At 33.4% G+C, this 19,236-nt stretch overlaps 3 protein-coding genes and 1 pseudogene across 3 annotated transcripts in view; 2 read left to right on the top strand and 2 right to left on the bottom strand.

Moving 5' to 3' along the window:
* Positions 1-1,069: 1,069 nt before the first annotated feature.
* LOC120217659 lies at positions 1,070-4,134 on the top strand. The gene is made up of 3 exons (XM_039214730.1): positions 1,070-3,065; positions 3,261-3,350; positions 3,766-4,134. Exons 1-3 carry the CDS (start codon positions 1,923-1,925, stop codon positions 3,808-3,810), a joined length of 1,278 nt encoding a protein of 425 aa, XP_039070661.1. The 5' UTR covers positions 1,070-1,922; the 3' UTR covers positions 3,811-4,134.
* A 394-nt stretch (positions 4,135-4,528) lies between these two features.
* Positions 4,529-19,236, bottom strand: part of LOC120217651 — a 27,866-nt pseudogene continuing 13,158 nt past the window's right edge.
* The window catches only part of LOC120217653 (putative serine/threonine-protein kinase), an 18,707-nt gene continuing 11,076 nt past the window's right edge, over positions 11,606-19,236 (top strand). Inside the window, exon 1 of the mRNA XM_039214727.1 lies at positions 11,606-11,616. The gene's annotated coding sequence lies outside the window, so the exon portion shown is untranslated. The remainder of the gene's footprint in view (positions 11,617-19,236) is intronic.
* On the bottom strand, positions 13,641-17,295 carry LOC120217655 (trafficking protein particle complex subunit 13-like). The gene is made up of 7 exons (XM_039214729.1): positions 16,860-17,295; positions 16,002-16,768; positions 15,125-15,280; positions 14,790-14,991; positions 14,468-14,512; positions 14,110-14,208; positions 13,641-14,004 (listed from the first exon to the last, which is right to left on the bottom strand). The coding sequence occupies exons 3-7, from the start codon at positions 15,166-15,168 to the stop codon at positions 13,924-13,926; spliced, it is 471 nt and encodes a 156-aa protein (XP_039070660.1). The 5' UTR covers positions 15,169-15,280; positions 16,002-16,768; positions 16,860-17,295; the 3' UTR covers positions 13,641-13,923.

The raw sequence follows: 19,236 nt of genomic DNA, 5'->3' as shown, positions 1-19,236 counted from the left end.
TTTCATAATGACGCTCATTTCAGTCACATAATTAATTATCAATAATTTTATTTGGATACTACTATTTTTCTTTTATTAAAATAGTACTTAAAATATTTTATTTTTCATAATGACACTCATTTCAGTCACATAAAATAAAGATACACCTTCTAAAACGTGTCTTTTGGAAGGAACTCCTCTACCTGCATAGCTGGTAATCCAATGACTTTTCTTATGTTAACGACTTTTTCCATGTTAACGTCACTTAAGACCAAATAAAAGAGATAAAAATAATATAAAGGGTGAAGAATTGTACAAATTTTATTCAAAAATAAATAATATGTATTGTACGTGTTAGTAACACGTAAGTGCACGAGCACAAATTGATTGGACAACAGCAATGACAACACACATATATACGTGTAGAAAACTATATTTAAATACATTAAAAACTGATAACAAAATTGGATTTTTATCATGTCAAATATCATATTTTTTATATATAAGATTTTTAAAGTATTTAAATATAATTTTCTATGCATTTATTCATGGAGTGATTAAAGACATTATCTATACATGTACATTATTATATTTGTTTGATCAAATTATACTTGTATAATTATATATTTTAAACAAGTACAACGTGTGTACTTTCTTCACACATTTTGGAGGGTGCGTCTTGATTATCACTTAATTTATATTATAATTATATATAAATTAAAATTAATGTTGTATTTTTTTGGAATGAAAGGAAGGCTAGCTAGTTAAGTACGGAAGCGTTTAAATTAGAATTATTTGCAGCTATACATAATTAAGCCCACCTGATTCAAAGTCTCCTGTTTCATGAGTCCACCTGATTCAAAGTCTCCTGTTTCATGAGTTGTTTTACCAAGTGAGCCTCATTTCATATGCCCCTGAAATTGCCTTTAATTCCTTTCACGCTAAACATAATAATTTGAAGCGAGTCTGAGAAGAAACGACAAGATAGGTTTACCTATCAACCTGTTGCATTGCCCAACCCAAAGCAGCTACTGCTTCCACCCCACCAAAACCATCCCACAAACTCGTGTATTTACGAAAATAACCTTTCAGTTCAAACTGCAGTTGATAACTACCAAAACTGTTTCCGACAATCAGTTCCTCTGTCTCTCATGGAAACCTTAATTTCCAAAGCTCCAATCAAATTCAAAATCTCCAAATCCCAAATTTCTACTTCGGTTTTCCCTTTCTATTTCCCCTCACGACAAAGGATCAAATTCCGTCGTTTCTCCCGTAGGAACTGCCTCCAAATCGGTTGAAGCCTCAATGTTACTCCCGCCAAGGCTTCTTTATTGGCTGAACCCTCAAGTTACGGCGGGTGGGACGATTTTGAGCACGGCACTTGGTCTTCTGACTCGGGTGAGTCAATTCGGTTCCGTGATTTCCTTGTCTCTATCGGGATTTATGATAAGAAACATGTTTTTTTTTGTTTTTATCGGGGCTCGTTTGTGCCTTGGCGATTTCTAGGGTTGGGGTTTCTACGATTGTGTTATTTCCAGCTTCTATTTTGGTTTTTGGTATTGGGTTTTCGTGTGGGTTTGTTAAAGGAGGAAGTTTCACGGAGTCAAGTTCAAATAAAAGGAGGTCAAAGGAGGAAGCTTCAAGAGTTTATAGTGAGAAAGTGAGGAATTTATAGTGGATTTTTTTGATGGGTTTGATGATAAAGTTAATAGTTTGCAGAATAATATACAAAGAGCTATTGATTCTAACAGCATTAATGTATCTGATTTGGAGAATTATGCTAATTTAGTGGAATCGATGAGGTTATCAGCTTCAAGGGCTAGAAGTGTTGTTGAAGCTTCTATGGATAGCGTTGGGAACTCTTACAAAGATAATCGAAAACCATCAGGTAGAAAAAAAAGGCTGACGATGCTAGGTTTGAGTTGTTAAAATTTCTTGGGGGTATGTTTGGCAAAAAATCGGTGGCATCAAAGCCTAACAAAGTAAAAGATGATGTTAAGCCAGAGACTGTGGATACTAATTTAAATAATAAAATTCTAGGAAATGTTTTGTTGCCTGCTGTGGAAGATAGGGTTTTTAGTTCACGTAATAATGAAAAACGTGTTTCAAATCAAGGCTTTGCTCAAGATTCTTTGAATAAGTCTGATTTGGATCAAGAAAGGGATAGGGGAATATATTTTGATTTGGAGACACAGAAAATAAGGTCCGACTTTCTGGGTGCAAATGCTAAGAGATTTGTTGATGGTGATGAGTATAATTACGAGAGCAAAAGACTACAGTTCACAAATACTCATGACATCTCTTTCAACTCAAGTAATGCGAATGAGAGGAAAAGATGGAAATCCAATGATAATATGCTTGATTCCATGGATTTCAGTGTCAGATTGGAACACATGAAAACTGAAACTTCCTTTATACATGAGCAGCTGCATCATGAATCTAGTAGATCTTACAGGTATTCTCACAACCCAGAGAAGAGAGAAAATGAGGCATATGGAAAGAGACAGCACTATGAAGATGATTCCCACCAAGCTGATCGTGTAACAGCAGCTAAGAATGAGGTCATTTCATCATCATCGTCAAAGTTTGTCGATGATGTGGCCTTTGATAAGTATCTTACAGAAGCTAGTGGTCTTCTTAAAGAAGCCAAAGAGTGTATGAGGGAACGACGAGATGAAGGACGTGTAGAAGTCATCTTGAATAGGTCCGACACATTACTCTTGCAGGCCATCGCAATGAAGCCCATGATCCTGTTGGCAGTGGGCCAGTTAGGCAACACTTATCTTCTTCGCGGAGAATTGAAACTACATGTCAGTCATGAGCTGAGAACTCTTCTTACTAAAAATGATCCCATAACTGGTCGGAGGCCGCAAGGAAGAGTAGTTAACAGACTAGATCAAGTTTCAAGTAGAGATGAAGTTATATCACTCTTAGTTAGTGCTTGTGAAGAGTGTGAAGACCTCCTTGTGAGAGCTGGGCGAAAATATCGGCTTGCATTATCAATCGATGGAGATGACGTGAGATCCCTTTATAATTGGGGTCTTGCTCTGTCTTATCGTGCACAGTTGATTGCATATGTAGGACCGGTAATCATTTCTGGAACTGAAATTTAATTTCTTGTCCGTTGCAAAAAAAAATATTGGTCAAAGCGAACCGGTTTGATTAACTTTTTATGGGTGACCTTCATCAGGTGCGGGGGAGGATGTGATTGCTTATTGTGAGGGATTGCAATTTTTAATTGCAGATTTTTTAAATGTTGGGTTACGTCTTTCTGATTTCAGGAAACTGCATACGATGCTGACAAACTATTCTTGGCTGCAATTGATAAATTTGATGCCATGATACTAGAGGCAATGTTCATGCACCTGATGGTACGTGTAACTTATTTTGTGTCAGTCAAGTTAATGTCACAATGTTGATATGTTAACTGAATGGAACTCATACAACCATCGACAACTGATTTATATCCCCCTCAACTGTTTAGTGGAATCATAACCATGAAACAGATATTGTTCCGCAATCTGCTAATTAATTGAAGTTCTTTATTGAGATAAGAAAACCATTTTTGTCTTTCCTGGAGCTCCAAATATAGAAGTCCCTATAATTTAACTTAGCACTCGGCTGTGTCTGTGTCACTGCATGTCTATATCATCACACGGTTTATATATCTTTATGATTATTGGAATAGAGCATTCATATTTACTGGATGACAGGCATAATTTAACATTTATTGAATGAATGGTGAATATGGAATTCCCCTTAATACTCCGTATGTTTGATTTACAGCCCTGTTTAGATGGGGAGCCATATTGCAGCAACGATCTCACTTAAGACCTCGTAACAGTAAAGAGAAGATGAAGTTACTACTGCAGGCTAAGAGGTTATATGAAGATGCACTCCATATGGACTCCAAAAATCTGCAAGTAAGAGATGCCTTAACATCATGTGTATCCGAGCTGAAGTATAGGTATTTTTAGTCATTACGGTTTATGATAGCGGTAACGAAAACTCCTACAAATTGATCTCTCTAAACTTTCTCTGCTATCCCGTATAATTTTTGGTGCGTTCTTCTTACCTATTATGGGCAAAATGCAACATGGATTCTTGTCTTCATAGTATAAGAATAAAACAATGATAATGCTTATATATTAAATAAAATTAGCTATAATATCATTAGAATTGTATCTAACTCTCTATATAACATACGATTTGCTGTTAAATTCTGCTTACTGTCAAGGATGGACCAATGGGACTCGACGAGGGCAGTCGTCTTTTGAAAATTTCAAATTCTCATATAATTTAAGTATTTTCTTTATATTGATTCGTCCCCAATATTAAATCTTGCTCTGTCCTTGTTTGCTGTAGTAATGCTTTAAAGGATCCATTGCTCCACATTTTCATTATTAAAATTACCAATATGTTCTGTTTCTACTAGCCGTTAATTAGATTCGTAGTATGATACAGTCTAGAATCTGTTTGTTTGATGGCATAACTGGGAAAATAAGGAACAAAGCAATGAGAAAACTATTATGTAGGAGTTTGTTTTCCAGAGAACTCAAAATCGATTCCTTTTCTGAATTGATTGCTTTCAGGTTGATTTTCATTTCTGGGTCTCTCTGAATTAATACATCCGAATTATAATCACCAAATATAGTTTGCTTTTTTATTGTGGATTTCTGTTTTTGGTGTTTATGTTCGGATTTCTTCAATGCTACCCTAAGCCGTGGTCCTCAATCTATCCCGGAAAACTTTTAGCATCCCAGCAAAGGTAACAATCCCTGCTAAAGTTCGATCTTCTCCGACAACCCAGACGTGACCTACACGGTGTGAGAGTGCCTGAATCATCACTGCCACCAATGAGCTCCATGGATGACATACAATGACCTCTGATCTCCTCACCACCTTCACTGAATGCCCTCCCGACCTCCCATTGCTCCTCCTAATAACCCCGAAGCCCTCGTCCTCAGAAGATGAGGAACACGATGATGAAACTGATGAGATTCCCGAGGAAATCCCTGAATCTTCTTCCATCAATTCCAGGGCTTTCACTAGATTCCTTTCTTGCAACCTCTCTTTCACCAACTGAATCAAATCCTCCGGCGGTCCACCACAATCGATATAAGCCATCAAATCACCAGCTGAAAGTGTCACAATGGCAGCCACAACATCCTCATCACAAGAATTCAAAGTGAAGGGCGAAATTTCTCCGACCAACTTGCCATCACCATCGACGATTGCAACAGAAGTTTGTATCTCAAGGGACTGAGCAATGGAGGGCAAGGCCGATGAAGCCGGGTTATCATAATGAAAGGTTGTGATGTTCTGAGCATCGATGATGTCGAGGGAGTTGATTGGATTAACAGCAGTTTGGCTCAAAAGAGCAATTGAATTCACAAGGTAACGAACTATATCTTCTTGAGTTAGCCAACAATGTTGCAGGTTATTATGGAAAGTTGAATTGGACAGAGCATTTTGAAGAAGCTTTTTCCTTGAATTCCTGCTGCTGTTCTCCAATGGTATCACGAGATTTTGTGCTCCTTCCAAGATCAAATCTATAGCTTCCACAAAACTGAAAAAATAAAATCAATGAATGAATTAATAATGAAACAGGCAAATTTAAAGGGGGAAAAAAAAGGAATTCACCCCCCACCCACCCACCAAAAAAAAACCGACCTCGCGTTAGGTTCTAAATGGCGGACAAAATCTCCTGATTTACGAATGAGAATGGAAACAGGGGCTTGAAGAGCAGATCCAGGATTCGACAGGTTTTCTTCCTTGCATAAGAAACCGATAATATCAACCATGCATACTTTTCCTACGCAACGGCACTCGTCAAGATCGGCGGCGGCGACCTTTTCGGCGGCTTCCGGTATCTGACCGTGCTTACAGCTCCAAACACTGACACAACTATCCCCTGATCTCTTCAACGCCGACAAGGCGTCAGCAACCGTGGCGGAGATAGAGAGGCACCGCAACGGCGGCTTGCCCAAACATAGGTCAGATACCTCACGCGCCAACAAGCTAGCTGCCATGCACCAATGAACGATCCAAGAGATGAACGAAACGAAAGGGTGCTTTAAAAAAAGGGAAAATGGATGTTCCTAGAGAAATGAAAATTATACGAAAGGAGCAGAGAGATTCATGGGAAGATTGTGTGGTATTTATAGGGAGTTGTTTACCGGGTATAGCCGGTCAGCGTGGGCAATACTTATCAAAACGGGCGGGATCCGGTTTATGCGCTTTTTACAGCTAGAATAAGTTGTGCTCTAAGTATACATGTAGATATTTTCTTTTTATGTTAGAAATTTGTAAGTTGGTGAATTGATTTTTTTAATTATTTTAAATATTAATTGAATTTTAAATTCATTGAGCATATTTAATAACTAATTTTTCATATGATTCATTCTCGTAGTTTATGGGCTTTCATGTACAGTACGGACTGTCATTTTCTTTGCAGCTGGAAAAAGAAGATATTTTTTTAAGCTGTACGATTCATCCTACTGTATGCTGCAAAACTTTATAGCAGCCACAGGTTTATTAGCTTTTCCTAAACTCTTGGAATTCTGTGAATGAGCATTTTCTAAATATGGATGAGCGTTTCATCTAATTGAGCTAAAACAGTTTTGAGTTATTTAAGTTGATAAATTTTATTTTATTTTTTTATTTTATATTTAAATTTAATTATAAATATTTGTAATATTATAGTACTATATATTCATATTTTTTCATATGTGATATTTCATACATAGTTGAGAGACTTGACTCAAACTTGAAAATAAATTCATTTATTACTAAAATTTTGAGTTCTATTCAAGTTATTTGAGTTATTTTATAACTCGACTCAAATTTGAAAAAAATTTAGTCGAGTTGAGTCAATTTGAGTCTTATTTTCGAGTCGATTTGATTCAAAAATATCAGTTTTCAAGTCGAGTCAAGTTTTACTCATCCATATTTTTGAATATATCAAGAATAAGAGACCAACTTATGATTTTATGTTAAGCCAATGGTGAATCAATTGCTTGTTTAAGTGGTCACGTATCTACCTTCAAATTTAAATTTTCTTTGATTATTTACTCATTTTATTGATTATGTTCATATTGACATTTTATTTGTGATCATTCTATACAAAAATATGTGTTGTTAATATATATGTGCTCACTCTCGAAAATATTTTTTAAACCGCCACTATATAAGAGTGAATTAAATATATATATATATATATATTAAAAATTATAAAACTATAAAATTAAATCATCAATAAAAATATCTAAATTATATAAAAATTTTAAAAAAATTATAATGAACATTCCAACGCCAATAGCTGTCATGAACCTTAACCAATGCTTTCTAAATCTCAATGAACTTCAACCACAGCCACAACTGATATCGTTAGACGTTTTATAAGGTTGTTAACCCTAATTGATGCACCAACTCGAAGCTTATCGACCACTAACATAGCTAGAAATTAAAATTAAATAAAAATATAAACCTTAAAATATTAAATATTGTATCTAAAAAATAATAGTATTATTTGTAACTATAAATTAATCCCAACTTGTTAAAAGTTCAATTATTTGTAAATATTTTTTTTGTTTTCATATCGTTATCTTTATGAGGTGTACATTTTGGATTATTTGACTTGTTTTTTACCATAAAATGAATGGTAATAATCATACAAGACACATCTAGCTGGGCAATGGTTAGATAAAGGGTTATATTTACATTTTAAATAATTTACATGAAGAGTGAAAAAAACTAGACGTTTAACGAATGTGGAAAACTGACGAAGGAGAGTTAGGCGTGAGTATTCGATTAAGTTAAACCAAGTTGAATTAGAAATTTTGAGTTATTCAAGTTGATAAGTCTTATTTTATAATTTAAATTTTATTTTATTTTTTAATCAAATTGAGTCGAGTTATTTGAATTTCTATTTGAATTTAATTATCAATATTTATAATGTTATGGTACTAATCGATTATAATCTAAACAATTTTTTTATAATAATATACGATATACATATATATTTCTTCATATTTTTTTATATATGATATATGTACATATAATATAGGATCCTGTTACACAATGTAAAACTCTTTTAGTTTTACACAGATTTAGGACCGTTAGATGAGTGAAAATATATGTATGAGATTAACAGTAGGAAATGAAAAGATATTCACTAGAAAAAAACAATAAGTCAATCTCAGTCATCTACTTTCACTTATCAAACAGCCTTAAATATGTGTAAAACAAAAAGTTTTATATTGTGTAATTGGATCCTAACCATATATATTAGAAAAATAATTGAATGAATTGATTCCATTTATAACTAATTAATAATAAGTCATTTCACTTGGTTAATGACCTTAATTTTTGATTTAAAGTTGCATCTATTCAATCATACTTATTTAACATCCTTTAATGAAAATGTTAAGTCATTTCATCACAAGGATAAGTCCTTTAATCGAAAGGTCTTAACCCTTCAATCCATTTCGTCCTCTATATATAGTATAGTTAAGGCACAAATCCAAGAGACAACTTGAGACACAATTCACAATGTTGAATTAGGAAAACTCTTAGAAAGTTTCTTTCAAATTTGTTCTTTCCGGTGATAGAGAAAGGCAAGATTGTATTCGACTGATCACTACGTTTACGTTTACTGTTGTGATCGTTTGTTGTTGTATCTTGGGAGACCGACGTCCAACGTTACTCAAAGCATCGAGGAGAGGACGAATTTGTCTTAAGGAAATTGTTCATGCATACCTCAATAAAAATCCTTCCAACAAAAATCCTTCTTCGATTTATTTTACTCTACTCATCCGATTCAGTGTCTACATACGATAAAATAAATCACGTTCCTCTATTTTAATTCTTTATTTATTTGTTTCGTTCAATTATATAATAATATTTATTATTATTTTATCTCGGATTAACATTTTGTCTAAAAATCTTATGACAAATTCTAATAATATTTTGTTCTAATCCGAGATATATGAACGAGTGATTTATTGATTTTTCAAATCAAGACAAACACTAAAAGGAGACATTTACAACTCATTCGGAATTGTTGGTTAGCACGGTTTGCAACATTGGAATTCAAACTAGAGATTACACGGTTAAGTCTGAGTCTACGAGCCTCATCATTGAAACCATCCTTGGAGACTTGAGTGAATTGGCACAACTTTTAGTTTACGTGGATAAATTGCAGATTACTTATTTCTTACATGAATAACTTGCGTGGATAACTTGCAAATGATATTGTTTTTGCATGAACCACTAAATTGTAAAGGTATGTGTGTTTATATCCACTAACCCTTGTGCAATGATAAGGCACATTGGTATAACCTTATAGGTTGCATATCAAAATAAATTTCAAAAGTAATTTGCAATTTGCACCATGTGCAGAATTTTTTAACCGCTACGTCTGTTGATGGTTGCGTACTTGGTGATTCAATGATAAGGTACATATGAAACATTTTACAAAACCTTTTCAAGTTCGCTATGAAACATTTTGCAGGTTTCAAAATTAAGGACAAACCTTGGTGTAACGTGATAAGGCTCGTATTTTTTTAACGAATGGTGAATTTCGATCAAGAAATCGAAAAGGTATGTGTGATCATTCAATATTTTTTTATAATATTTATACATTGAGATTATACTATTGTTTCGTGTTTTATTAAATTTCCACCGTTCAACAGCAGTTAGTTCTGTTTCGAGAATTGATTTATTAAATTCTCAATCTTCAACAGAAATTGGTTTTGTTTCGGGTTGTAATCCCATTGTCCAACAGAAGTTGGTTTGTTTCGAAATTTAGTTTTACTAAATCCTGGCATTTAACGGTTTCAACAAAATAGTGTTAATTGTGACTATTTGTTTCGGGTTTTAGTTTTACTAAATTCTCATTGTTTAACAGAAATTACTCGATTGTTGGATTTTAGTTTTTGTCTAAAATTCAATGCGACAAATAAGGTACCAAAACAAATTTTTGATTTGTTTGTGTAAACAGAAATCGAGCCTATAATTCTATTTTAGGATTTTAATTCCTGACGTTCAATAGATTTTAATAGTTTTCTCCGAATAAATTTGTTTCAAGATTTTTAATCTTGTCTTCCAACAAAATTTATTTGATTTACTATTTAATAGAAATTGTTTGGAATATTGATTCCAACTCATACTTGAATTAAATTCACTGGTGTTGGTGGTCGAGAGCCACAATAAAAAGCCTATGAAACTCTATGAATATAATTTCAAGACATGACCATAGTAAATATTTGACCATGTTAAATTGGTCAAATATATGATAATCATCCTATTAATAGAGAGGATGAGATAAACATTGTTACTACATTCACTGTTGTTGAATTTTGAAATATTCTGACTATCGATGTCAAAACTGCATCCTGAATAGATTGTCAGATACACTATATGGAGTGTATAGTATCCATAAGAAAACTAAAGAATTATACTTGATATTAGGTCATGAATGCAAAAGCGGAAGAATAAAACCTTAAAATAAATGATGAACGGCATGCTAAGAAAGTTCTGAATTGTCACAAGACATGTGGGAGGAGTTGATTTATAAGATGCCCCACAAGAAAAGGGAAAAGATACCATATGAATTATGGAAGTGGTAGAAAATATTCCTACAACTACTAAAAAGTAATGGGTGTCTTATATAATGTATAATTGAAAGTTGAGACACATACGTCCTCGACAAAATATTATTAGACAAATGATCTCAATTGGAGTTATTTCTATTGATTTTGTAAGATCAAAAGATAACACTGCGGATCCGCTAACCAAATGGTTGAATCGAAATTAAGTTGATAAATATCGAAAGCAACGTGACTAAAGCCCATGAATATTTAAGGAACCATGTGAAGGAAAACCCAACCTAGTTGACTCGAGATCCCAATATTTAGGTTCAATGGGATAATCTACTTGCATAGAGCTTGTGAGGTCATTGTGGGAGTTCATATCTTAAGTCCATTCCTACAATGAAAACAATGACTAAAATGTGGAAAAGGTTAAACAATGTTTTTAATGACCACTATGTGTTTCGATGAGCCGAACAACATAAGTCACCTATGTGAGAGTGAAGTGGAGCTGCTTCAAAGAGACTGTTAGGGAATAATTCTCTAAACTCTTGTAGAACCAGGAGATGTCCACGGCTATATGGACATAACTATGTGAACCAAATTCTTGTTAGTGAGATATTTGTGTGAGGTATGTCATCGCTTACACCAACGACATGACAGTTCAAGGACATCACGTCTATTGGACAACCAGTAAGGTAAACATATTTTCACAAGGGAATGTTCAAATGGGGATGCTTACCTATCCTATGCAAATATCGAACGTAGAATCTATCACCATATCGAGTCAGTGTTTGAACCATCAGGTTCATTCATGTAGGGATTGTTGGAAAAATAATTGAATGAATTGATGTTATTTATATCTAATTAATAAAAAGTCATGTCACTTGGTGAATGAACTTACTTTTGATTTAAAGTTGCATCTATTCAATCATACATATTCAACAATTTTCTTTATGAAAAGATTAAGCCCTTTCATTAAAAGGATAAGTCCTTTAATCAAAAGGTTAAGTCATTTCATCTAAAGGTCTTAACCCTTCAATCTGTTTCCTCCTCTACGAATAAGCTAGTTAAGGCACAAATCCAAGAGATAACTTTGAGACACAATTCACAATGTTAAATTAAGAAAACACTTAGAAAGTTTCTTCCAAATTTGTTCTTTCCAGTAAGACAAGATTGTATTCGACTGATCATTACTGTTGTGACTGTTTGTTGTTGTATCTTGGGAGACCGACGTCTAACGTTACTCAAAACACTGAGGAAATGACGAATTTTTCTTAAGGAAACTGTTCATACATACCTCAACAAAAAGCATTCTTCAATTTATTTTACTCTACTCATATGATTCGGTGTCTATATACGAGTAAACAAATCAAGTTCCACTATTTTAATTCTTTATTTATTTTTTTCATTCTATTATATAATAATATTTATTTGCTTCTTTATATATATATATATCATACAAAGTTAAGTATTCGACTCGAATTTAAAAATCAATCAATTAATTGCTAATAAGTTTAAGTTATTCGAGTCTTATTTTATAAATAAACTAGAATTTAAATTTTTTAAAATTAAATCAAATTTATAAAATTCTAAATCAAATTAAATCAAAAAATTAGCATCATATTGAATCAAAAAAATTAATTTTTGAGTTTTGATCTCCTCTAAACAAAGCAATCCAATCCGGTGCTGCGTCAGCACTGACGTTTATACAAATTAGTCTCCTGTGCCTGCTTGAAAAGATCGGCCGATTCTACCTGTCAGCTACGACACGTGTGGGTAATATCCGGTTATAGTTTAGTCAAAAGTTTCCCGGTCTAATTCAATCTAAATATATTAGGATTATTGGTTTGGTTGTTTTGTATAAAAATTAATTATTTAAACATATTAATTATAATTATAATTATAGTTATAATTATAATCGAACCTGAAATCTTTTAATATATATCATTATATTATTCATGAGAATTTTAAAACCAATTACATAATGCAAGTAATTGAGTTAAAAATATTTTAATTTGATTAATATTTAAAATTATAGTTTAAATAATTAATAATACTTTTTTGAAGAAGAATATCCTGGCCGCCTAATTTAGAATTGACGAAGAATATCCAAAGGTACAGAAGAATGTCGGATCAAGCCATTTCCATCCATCCGTACGTACGTTAGATGAATGTGCCACGTATTCATTCAGACATCACAAATCAGCCGAATATCAAATAATTGAATTTCATGAAATAAAATGGGATAATAATAATAATAATGGGTAGGTTTATAAAATAAATAAATAATAACGGATTCAGTCCTTGAAGAAGTAGAGTTCTCTCATCGTCGTCAATCAATTTTAAATTGTTCAAATCCTTAATCAAATGGTTAAAGCCTCTAATTTAGAGAAAAATAAATAGTAATGAAATTAGAATTAATTTTAGGGTAAAGTACACATTTAATACCCCCAACTATCACTTTCAGTTTTGGTCACCGAATTATTTTTCGTTTCAAAATTATACCTAATGTAAAACTCTTTTAGTTATACGCATATGTTAAATAGTCTAAGGTGATTATAAGGTAATATTTGTTTAGAATTTTCTTAATCAATTAACAACGCGCAAACACCCTGAGACGTAGCTGCTCGAACCCATAACTTCTAGGATGAATAACATTATCTTTTATCGCTTGTCAGTTCTCTTAATTTTATATATTTAAAATGACGGTTCTCTTAATTTTATATATTTAAAAATGATTGGTTAAAGATTATAACATTATCTTTAAAAACAATGTTATCTAAATGTAAAATTACTTACGACATCACCGATAATGTTATATTACATTTTAGATTTATACGATCGGAATGGAATATAATTCATGAATTCTTGTACTATGAACCCTTTGAACCAGAACCGGCATACATATGGGCTCTGCCTTTCGACACGAACCAGCAAACCGAAGGCTGGAAGTGTATTGCTGCATTGGTATGACCATCTTAAAAGCTTATAAAACAACAAAAGCCCATTTCAAATCCTTGGGATGATCTTATAAACTCTTCTTTAATGGTGTGAAGAGCCCAGATTTATTCGTAAATGTTTGAAATATATTGCAATAATCATTTGAAAACCCAAACAGGCATAAAACTTCAAGTTAAACGAAGTACATCATAAAGCTTCGCTTGTATCTAAATTATACAAGACGATGGAAAAACGTGGAGCAGCTCAGAATTTGATCCTAAGAGATTGAAACAGGCATATGTGAGGGAGAAGCCAGCCACCCGCCCTTTGAAACAGCAATGCGACCGTAGTTGCTCCTTAGTCGCTCAATCTAATTGATGTCAATGACACACATCAAAGAATGTTTTGCTCAGTCATTTGAGAGATGATTCTCTTCAGCAACCTTAACAATCAGCAACTTTTGTATATACCAATCAGACTCCACAAAGATCTGCAATGCAGTGAAAAAGAAATCGTTAGAACTGATATTTATCGATTCGAGACGGCAAGTAAACATCTTAGTCTGTTTGGTAAAATCAGAAGATATGATACCAACCACCACATCTGGCAACGGGTCAAAAGTCTTCTTCTCTCTAGTGTCGGATACTGTAATTCCACTAATTTTCTGGATTCCGAGTTTAGTTGCAATCAAGTTCTGCACATGAAAATGCGTGAAATACAAATGAAGCAAAAACATCGACAAAGTAGTTGCATATGGAATAGCAGCACAATCTGTGAACAGAAATCCAACTGTCCATGGTAATTTATACAAGGGAGAAAAAGAGAATTAATAGCCATCAAATGATGCAATATCTTGCATTCGATCGTAAATGATTGCATGATGAAGTTCAGGCCAGAGCCTTAACCAAAACAACCAGATAAAAAAATGTAAGGTCCAGAAATTTTCTTCATACCAGATGGAAATTAGTGGAACCGAATGCTCCCACTTGTGGCAATGCCTACACAAGTGTAAAATCTTTATTAACTATTGCTTTAAATCATATTTTTATATATTCTATATAAAAAAGAAAAGCATTACTACAAATGTTTATTTGTCTATTGAAAGTTATGCAGATCACAAACTCGCAAAATAAACAGAAGACACAGAATTCAATGGAGTTTTTCTTTTTCCTTTTAAGAAAATAAAAATGAATTATTTGTTTCAGATTAGTACGGACTTCACAAAAGGCAACACAAAACTTAGTCTTCGAAAGCTGTAAGAATGTTTTAACTTACTGCTCCAAGAATTTGCTGGGTTTGCAAGCGGCCAGGTTCACCCAAATTTGTACGCCGTGTTATCTGAAATTTACCAAGAATATTGGTCCCCTCTACCTTCATTTGTGCAGAGTCAGGTGAACCCAATTTCAATTGATAAAGGTAATTGTGAATTCCCCCGCCAGATCTGATAAGAATAGGTGGCTTAAATATCTCCCTGCCACTAAATGATTATCAGTTTTAGTTAATTACTCAAAAAAAAATCAGAATTCAGAACTCAAAGGACTGCTCGGGCAAGCTACTAATAATAATAAAAAATCAAAATTACATATCCATGGGATATAACCGATACTTACCCAGTTGATGAACTATCTGCAGGATGGAGTTCATCATAGTTCATCAAGTTTTAGTACTGTAGCACTCCAATGAGGAGCTGGTTCAAACACAACTTGGTCCATATAAAGATTTGTTTTTGTATGATTCTCTATGCAAGCTTCTAAATAGGTAGTTTCCTGATATAGAAAAATTCAGCTATTACAGAAGGACGAATGCCCAAGATGATTCACAACTTTTACAATTAATAAGGCGGACTTAAACAGATGTTAAGACAACAGTGCTAGTATAGGCTGCACTTCTCATAGATCAACAACTATAAAACCAAACGAGACACTCCAATCATCAGATGGTAGCTTTACATATTCCAGAAACACACATCTGGTTTTGCTTCTTATACTACGAAAGAGAAACAACAAAAAGAAAGAGAAAGTAACAGAAGAAAACTCAGAGGGTGGGGGTGAATAATGAAGGATAGCCCTTGCCTTGCCCTCCCCTCGCAAAATGCTCAGCGAAGGAGGGATAAAATACTGAGTCTGTTGGAATTTATTTGATATCAATTTCATTGCAAATCACATTTTAATTTATATATTTCAAGCCATATTTAACCCTTTTATTTCTATCGTTTGTGTGACATAAAAAGAATCTATTGCAGCAGCATGAGTATCTAGGCTTTATAAACTTGCATTAGATAATTCAAGTTAATCTCAACCTACTTTGACAGAGCGAACCTGCACAACAGAGGTAAAATCATTACAACTTTGAATGGAAAAATCAAAGTTAAAGCGAAGGGTGAGAGTCTCAAATAACGAAGTTGAAGCAAAAAGTTGCTCTGAAGTCTGCCAAGGGCAGCATAAACAGAATACAAATTCATTTCTTTATAAAGGCATGGGACAGTACCTTTGTCCTAACTGATAAAGGGTTCGCAACAACGAACTTGAAAAACTGTGGAAGATATTTTCCTTCTCCATTATCAATGTACAATGCAGTGCAAACCAGCCTAAATTTTGTCTCGCAACAAACAAAGATCAAGTTAGAGGGAAAATAATTAATTAAAGGAGACAGAAAAATCAATCAGCTACTACGTATGTATGAGCTCCAAGTTCCTTGACATCATGTTCCACAATGAAATCATAACGCCCGTTTGCACGTATGGATTCAACAGGTGATTTTGATGTATCCAATAGGATGATCCTCTGCCTCTCCGTCTGAATTTCAGCCTACAATAAAACAAAGACTCCTCGCTTCTTGAGATTTTGTATCAAACCAAACCAAATGTTTTTGAGTGTCAATGTGTGTATAAACATCAAATGTAAACCCCGGTTTGACATTAATCTCAGCATACATGAAATTAAGTAAAATTACAGGAAAAAAATATTTTCGATACTCAAACAAGCTTAAGTAGAAGCACATGATCCAACCCTTTTTCGACTTCCATAATAGTAATACAAAAGCTTAGTCAAACTCAATTAAAGAGGGGAATAAAGTGTCAATTATCAAATGCAACGGATAAACAGTTGCAATCAGCTAAAAATTGCGGCAAATCCATAAAAAATCAACAAATTAAACAAACTGACCTTAATAATGATGTCCATAACTTCAACATTAGAGCTGTTATTGATACTAATATAGCTGCAGAATGTCTCCCCCAAATAAATCGCACTACACTAATTTAATTGAAAAAAAGTAAATAACAACCAAGTAAACCGAAATTTTTAAATAAAATAACAAAAAGGGAGAATAAGTAAGTAGTGAGACCCCAATGATTGAGGGAGGAGGAGGAGACCAGAGAAGCCCATAGCATCAGATGGATGGTAGAGGAGGAATCGATTCCCGTAAGTCAAATCGGAGGAGTCCAACGACTTACTGAGTTGGGTAGACAAGAGTGGAGGTAGGTTGGCGGCGGCGAGTGGATCGTCGAAGAAGCCTTCGCCGACGAAGAGATCGGCGGGGTCGACGCGGAACGGAGGTTCGACGTGGAAGATGGCTTGCAAAGCCGCATTACCCTGAAAGCGAGGGAGTGGCTTCCTTGTGGAGCCGTGCTCATGGCTACGGTTGTGGGTGATTGAAGCTCTGGGAAACTATCAGTGAGAAGGATATTAGGTGACGGCGGGATGCGGAATCAGGACTCAGTACTGGGTTTCAGTTCGGACGATTTGGGATGAATTCCATAATTATAAGTCATTTGACTCTGGTTAAGTGGCACTCTTAAGCGAAATTTACTCATTGAATTTTATTCTATCTTCTATTATACTTATTTTAATTTTTTTTAATTTAATAATTTAATTTTATCCATTGAGGTTTTTGTCATTCAATCGTTAATTTTCTAACGACGCTATACATTGAGGTTTTTATCCATTGAGTAACCACCGTTACTCGGAAGCCATAACTATCCTGGCAACAGACAAAATCTTATGATTTTCGAGTAGTCTTTTTTCTCTTGGACAACAACTCCTATTCTCCTCCAACAAATGATCAGGTGAGACTAACGCCATCGATGGAAAAAGGTGCCAAACTATGCATCTAATGACTTATGCAATTCCTCCTCCAACCAATTATCCAAATCCATAACCTTAACAATTTAAAACATACAAATAAAGATTGTAAGTACATGCCAATAAGAGTGACGCCGAGAAAACCACCGAAAAATTAAGATTACGGTGATAGATTAGGGATGATGGTAAATTGGGGCGACAAATGCTCTAGAATCACCAGTGAACGAGGCTTCGACGGCTCAAGCGATGATGATCGATTTTTACAAGTCTCAGGCAACGACGGAGAATGAGGCATGCAGAGAACCGAAGGTGAAGATTTTTTCAAATTTCACATATTTTCTTATTTTTGTCCATACTTCCCCTCGTTGTACCCATCATCAACATGCTTATCATAGAAGATATTGAGGTTCGATGGAACGTCAATGTTGGAAATCAAAGGAATATTATAGTGGCTCTGCTGAGGACGATATAGATGTTTTGGAACCTACTCTTTACTGCATTTCAAAAGTGCCACAGAGCACAGACCACCAAAAAATTTCAATGGCTAACGCTAAAATCATCTTTCCCACTCCAGAGCTCTTAAGTAAGGATAGAAATTGAAATAATATTAAGATTCAAATAGTATTGATTGTGCATATAAATTTTGAGTTAAAGAGTGCTTTCTGAATTCTAGATTAATTATATCGAGACAAATAAAATTATAATAACGACAAAATAATATTATTGTATTTTTTTTTCAAACCAAAAATATTATTTAAATCAATCATTTTAATGATAATACTAAAGTTTTTTATCGAACAAGTCGATCACTATCTGAGTGATGCTCAACTTTATTCAAAAAGTGTTTGACTCGATTTGATACTCAATAAACTTGATAAAACATTGTTTGACTCGCTTTTGTTAAAAAATATATTATTTGATTCGACTCGTTACTCATTTTAAACTCATTAATTTTTTACCTTTTTAAAAAATATATATGTAAAATTAATTGTCGTAACTGTTTTTTGGGTGACCCATAATTCGCTTTGACTTAAATAAAACTCGTTAGAGTCTCCACCGATCATTTAAAAAATATTTAGGTTGAACGGACACCATCTTACATAATTTGTGTTTTACTAGAAATATGTCAGATTCGGGAGTTGGTTACAGTCAATGAATGATTAGCACCCTTGAACTGTCATTTCGGTACCATTTTAATTTATCGGTTATCTTAATTGCGAACATTAAATTTTAAATTAAAATTGAAAGACTCGATTCAAATTACTTACCTTTTATCGATTGAAATTATCTCTAAGAAAAAAAAGTCAAAAGAATGTTAGATTGTAAAAAAAATTAAAGAGAATAACAAAAAAAGGGTTAAATTAGAAAAATAAGGGAAAAAATTCTTAAAAACATTAAATAAAATCAGGAAAATATTAAATATTTAAAAGAGAAAAAAATAAATAGATAACAATGGAGAACTTTAAACGTAAAAAATATAAAAAAAATGCTAAAAGAAAAAAATGTTTTAAAAAGAATAATAAAATCAATAAATATATAGAAAAAAGGATCTAATTCAAATAAATTGAAATTTATACTAAAATGAGCTACAAAAAGAAAACTAAAGTTAGAGAACTGAATTGCAAAATGTAAAATATTTA

This window comes from Hibiscus syriacus, unplaced genomic scaffold (assembly GCF_006381635.1).
Source record: "Hibiscus syriacus cultivar Baekdansim isolate YM2019G1 unplaced genomic scaffold, ASM638163v2 tig00110187_pilon, whole genome shotgun sequence".
Taxonomy (NCBI): Eukaryota; Viridiplantae; Streptophyta; class Magnoliopsida; order Malvales; family Malvaceae; genus Hibiscus; species Hibiscus syriacus.
The sequence above is the reverse complement of the archived record's forward strand: the minus strand, read 5'-3'. Positions and strand labels throughout refer to the sequence as shown.

Bases quoted from the DNA above. Each gene is read 5' to 3' on its own strand.
- LOC120217655 (XM_039214729.1), bottom strand. From the start codon at position 15,168: ATGAACTATGATGAACTCCATCCTGCAGATAGTTCATCAACTGG. The intron at 14,513-14,789 runs GTAAGTTAAAAC...ACACTTGTGTAG, and splicing joins CCCAGCAAATTCTTGGAGCA to GCATTGCCACAAGTGGGAGC. The intron at 14,005-14,109 runs GTTGGTATCATA...ACTGCATTGCAG, and splicing joins ACCCGTTGCCAGATGTGGTG to ATCTTTGTGGAGTCTGATTG.
- LOC120217659 (XM_039214730.1), top strand. From the start codon at position 1,923: ATGTTTGGCAAAAAATCGGTGGCATCAAAGCCTAACAAAGTAAAAGAT. The intron at 3,066-3,260 runs GTAATCATTTCT...TTCTGATTTCAG, and splicing joins TGATTGCATATGTAGGACCG to GAAACTGCATACGATGCTGA. The intron at 3,351-3,765 runs GTACGTGTAACT...TTTGATTTACAG, and splicing joins CAATGTTCATGCACCTGATG to CCCTGTTTAGATGGGGAGCC.